Source organism: Aplidium turbinatum, chromosome 18, assembly GCF_918807975.1.
Source record: "Aplidium turbinatum chromosome 18, kaAplTurb1.1, whole genome shotgun sequence".
Lineage (NCBI taxonomy): Eukaryota > Metazoa > Chordata > Ascidiacea > Aplousobranchia > Polyclinidae > Aplidium > Aplidium turbinatum.
The window spans coordinates 12,751,161-12,754,782 of NC_137489.1; the positions used below are offsets into that span (position 1 = coordinate 12,751,161).

Below are 3,622 nucleotides of genomic sequence, written 5' to 3' on the forward strand. Positions count from 1 at the left end.
AGCGGCGCTGCTTCGATTCTCGGGGTGTGCGTTTGAGCAACAAATTCTAAGGAGAGCTCTCTATTCAGCGGCACCTAATGGATGGAAAAATTCCCCAGCAACAACACTTCAACAATCGAAAACCTCACTCTGTCAATCTCGGTGACCGCCTGCGTCAAAAACCTCAAAGTTACAAGTATGCGAAACTACCAGAAATAACCAATCAAGGCTTTGTCAGTTCGAGAATAAAGATTCAAAACCTACCAACGCTAGAGAGACTTCTTCATGTCAGCCCTCACTTCCCAGTCGGAGCCGGCCAGACGCTTCAATAGCGTAGCTCGCGATGACATTTTCCTAGGTAGTGACACCAAATGGTGGTGGTAAGTATGCGATTTGGCTGATGTCACCCGGAGGTACTTTGATTGAAAAGCATTGATTTCCTACAACCTTCAAAATGTGAGCTAAAAGCCGGTTGCAAAGAAATGGTAATTTCTTAAGTCATTTTATAACTAACAATAATCGATGATTTAGCATTCACGCGCTCCTTAGGGAGCAGGAACAGGTCTCCTACCGCTGAGTAAGAAGAACCAGACATAGAAAACGACACCTTTTTAACAATTGTTTTATATTCAACATCTAGATTTCAAAAATAATTCTGAAACCATTTTGCTGCTAGGTAGTTTTAAATTTACAGGTCTCTATGAAGAACATTTCAATTTAGAACAACAAAAATATATACTTTTAATTAAGACAAAAATGGCTTAAACAATGTCCAAGCAGGTTGCTTTGTTAATATCGCATCTCATTTGAAGAATGAAGGTTGCATGATGGTTTCACTTCTGTTCTTCACCTTGTACACAATGGCAACCGTTACTATTATCATAAAATGAAAGAAAGACCAAAAGGCAATGCGAAACCAGGACAAAAACCACCCAAGAAAGCAAAACGTCGAAAAAGTCGACCATACAATCGTAAACAAAAGTGAAGCAACCAAAACGACACATACTTTCAACAAAGTTAAAAATGTGAAGAACACTCCATCCTTGTTAAAGACTGTTTGATTTTTAAGAATTTCTCGAGTACGCAAAGCAAATTTGCAACCGTGAAAGAAGAGTAAAGCTTCATTTGCGCAAGTTAAAATCAAAAATGCTTCAGTCGCATACGGGTGACTATCTTCAAGCCAAAGGGATTCATATACAACATTTGTCATGAAATACAGAAAACCAAGAAAAACTGACAACTGCACTTTGACGGCTTGTAAGGTAACTTCCCCAAGACCACTGCACAAGAGCAAGACAGTGGTCCGTATCATTGCTTCACTCAAGCAGCCAAAAACTAAACTTCCAATATCCAGCCCCAGGTTTCGTTTACCGCTTTGGTTAAGGCGGGAATAATTTACAGAATTAATGACATTGGAAATGAGCTCCACACAAATCAGCGAAGCTAGTAAGATATGAACATGAGATAGTTTATGTCGACCCTTGAACAGATATGGTAACATAAACAACAATAATATCGTTATGTACAGCACTTGCATAGTGAAGTGAATGTACAATATAGGTACTTCTACTTTAGACAGGTAACCTAAAGGTCCTTCAAAGTCAAGAGTGACACCAAGCTGAGTATTGAGATTATGGTGTTGCATTGAAAGTGATATCACGTAAAACCCATCAACAGGGGCAATAGCAAGAAGCTGGCCACCAGTCACATTAGCAGTTGCGATTTCTGATTGACTGATCGAGAAAGACTTGATTTCGTTTTCTTTTGTCGGTTTACCGAAGGTATCGAAACTTTTCCAGACATTTCGCAGATGCAAATGATTTGTTTCGTCACAAAATATCTTTTCACCTTCCAAAGAATTATTCCCGTTTGTCACTGCAAACCTTGAAGTTTTGACATGGCTGAAGTGTGCTATTTTTTCTTCCAAAGGATTCAAAGTCCACCTTCCAAATCTGCAATTTCGTAAAAATGTTTCTACATTTGGAAATGTGTTTAGTTTAGGCTACTCTTGACATTAAAACTTATTTTAAATTTTCGGTCCTAGTGGAAGAGGCTATAGTTTAGACTAGAGCTAGACAGTATAATGTCTTGCCCAGACGCCATCCAATCGACAATCTTTGATTTGTAAATTATATCATCTATCGGACATCAGTTTATATCAGAGAAACGCTCATTTAAACTACTTTCAAATGCTTGTTAAAAAGTGACCTTTTATAGCAAGTGGAGCCTTCTATTTTCCAAGTTAAAATTGCATAAGGTATCATCGTTTCACAAGATTGTGGAAAGTCCATGTGGATCTTGAAAGTGGTACCAGCATACAGTAAGTTCACTGCGTACAGGGTTTCTTTAGGTTTTATTGTCTGATGAAAAGTACCACTTTGTGGAAAGTGTACCGCAGAGGTCATAACTGGAAGAAGCATGCACAAAAGAAAGACCAACATACTATTTGCTAAACGTAAAAAGCTGCAAAAAAAAAGTTAAAAGAATATTAGGCTATCATATAAAAAGGTTTATCAGACTCGTCACGCTAAAAATATGTGCGCGAATGAATAAAATACCTTTTTAAAAATTGTAGCTGAGTGTGGGAACCTGCAAAATAGCCACTTTTGATATCACTTGTACATAGGCTATTTGGGGTAGCCTCAGTGCTGTATTCGTAAAAAAAAGCACAGGGTACGGTATACTGTCAGATTTGCCAAAATGATAAATAATACACAGCTTGCCAAATACTAATCTTTATTCTAGTCTACCACAAGATTTATCAACATCAAAATTGGACGAGAGGTACTAAATTGTTTATTATTAGCCTAAGGTAAGGATAGCAGAATCAATAAGGATAACATAGACACTCTCTTTGGAAAACCAGTGGGTATACTATTAGTTGCTTGAAAAAGTAGAGAGTATACTACGTATACCGCCATATTTCCTCGAATACAGCGCTGGGGAGCCTACTGTTTTTAATACAATGTTGGTACAGTATAATTCGAGATTTAGATAGCCTACTAGGATTGAAAGCCTAGGCTCAGTATAAAAGCATTCGATCTGAAATAATACGGCACCCCGTTCTCAAAATGACACCTAGAAAGAAAAGAGCCTAACATTTGATTAATAAATCACATTTTCTGAAAGTTAGACTAATCTTAGCCTATTTCTAGAAGTCTTCCTCGTTAATAGCCTGCGGATTAAAAGACAACCTTTCATTCTATGTCGAGACTATTAAGTAAAAATGAATATGCTAATTCTACTAACAATTTTATTCTTCGGACTACGACTGAGACTTCGACCAGAGTTTAGAAGTGCGAAACACTATCTTTCATCAATATCATGATGTTACCACTTACTAACATAACTACTTTTTTCATTTGCTTTACATTAGCTTTTGCCCATTGTGATGTCATAGATATGTTTTAAACTTTGCGACTTTTTCAATTTATTTTTATTTAATTAATTCAGTTCAGACCAATGTTGCTACACTCAGGGCCCACAAGAGGGGGGGGGGGACAACCGGTGCATTGCACCGGGGCCCGGTGAGTTCAAAGGACAAAATGTCTAATTGTCTAAATGTCTAAAGGACAAAATGTCTAAATTCACGCGATAAAAAGATTGATTTCAACGATTTTGCATAAAATATTGTTTTTATATT

The 3,622-nt window shown here is 37.3% G+C and overlaps 1 protein-coding gene across 2 annotated transcripts; it reads right to left on the minus strand.

Annotated features, from left to right (window-relative positions):
• Nucleotides 1–593: 593 nt before the first annotated feature.
• On the minus strand, nucleotides 594–3,313 carry LOC145787638 (transmembrane protein 87A-like). 2 transcript variants are annotated; one of them, XM_082599420.1, is made up of 3 exons: nucleotides 3,229–3,313; nucleotides 2,188–2,442; nucleotides 594–1,931 (listed from the first exon to the last, which is right to left on the minus strand). In XM_082599420.1, the coding sequence occupies exons 2-3, from the start codon at nucleotides 2,418–2,420 to the stop codon at nucleotides 782–784; spliced, it is 1,383 nt and encodes a 460-aa protein (XP_082455546.1). In that variant the 5' UTR covers nucleotides 2,421–2,442; nucleotides 3,229–3,313; the 3' UTR covers nucleotides 594–781. The 2 variants fall into 2 exon arrangements, with proteins under 2 accessions (XP_082455546.1, XP_082455547.1); XM_082599421.1 differs by having other exon boundaries at nucleotides 2,188–2,308; nucleotides 3,229–3,305.
• Between the last annotated feature and the right edge of the window lie 309 nt (nucleotides 3,314–3,622).

Bases quoted from the DNA above. Each gene is read 5' to 3' on its own strand.
- LOC145787638 (XM_082599420.1), bottom strand. From the start codon at position 2,420: ATGTTGGTCTTTCTTTTGTGCATGCTTCTTCCAGTTATGACCTCTGCG. The intron at 1,932-2,187 runs GTCACTTTTTAA...ACGAAATTGCAG, and splicing joins GGCTCCACTTGCTATAAAAG to ATTTGGAAGGTGGACTTTGA.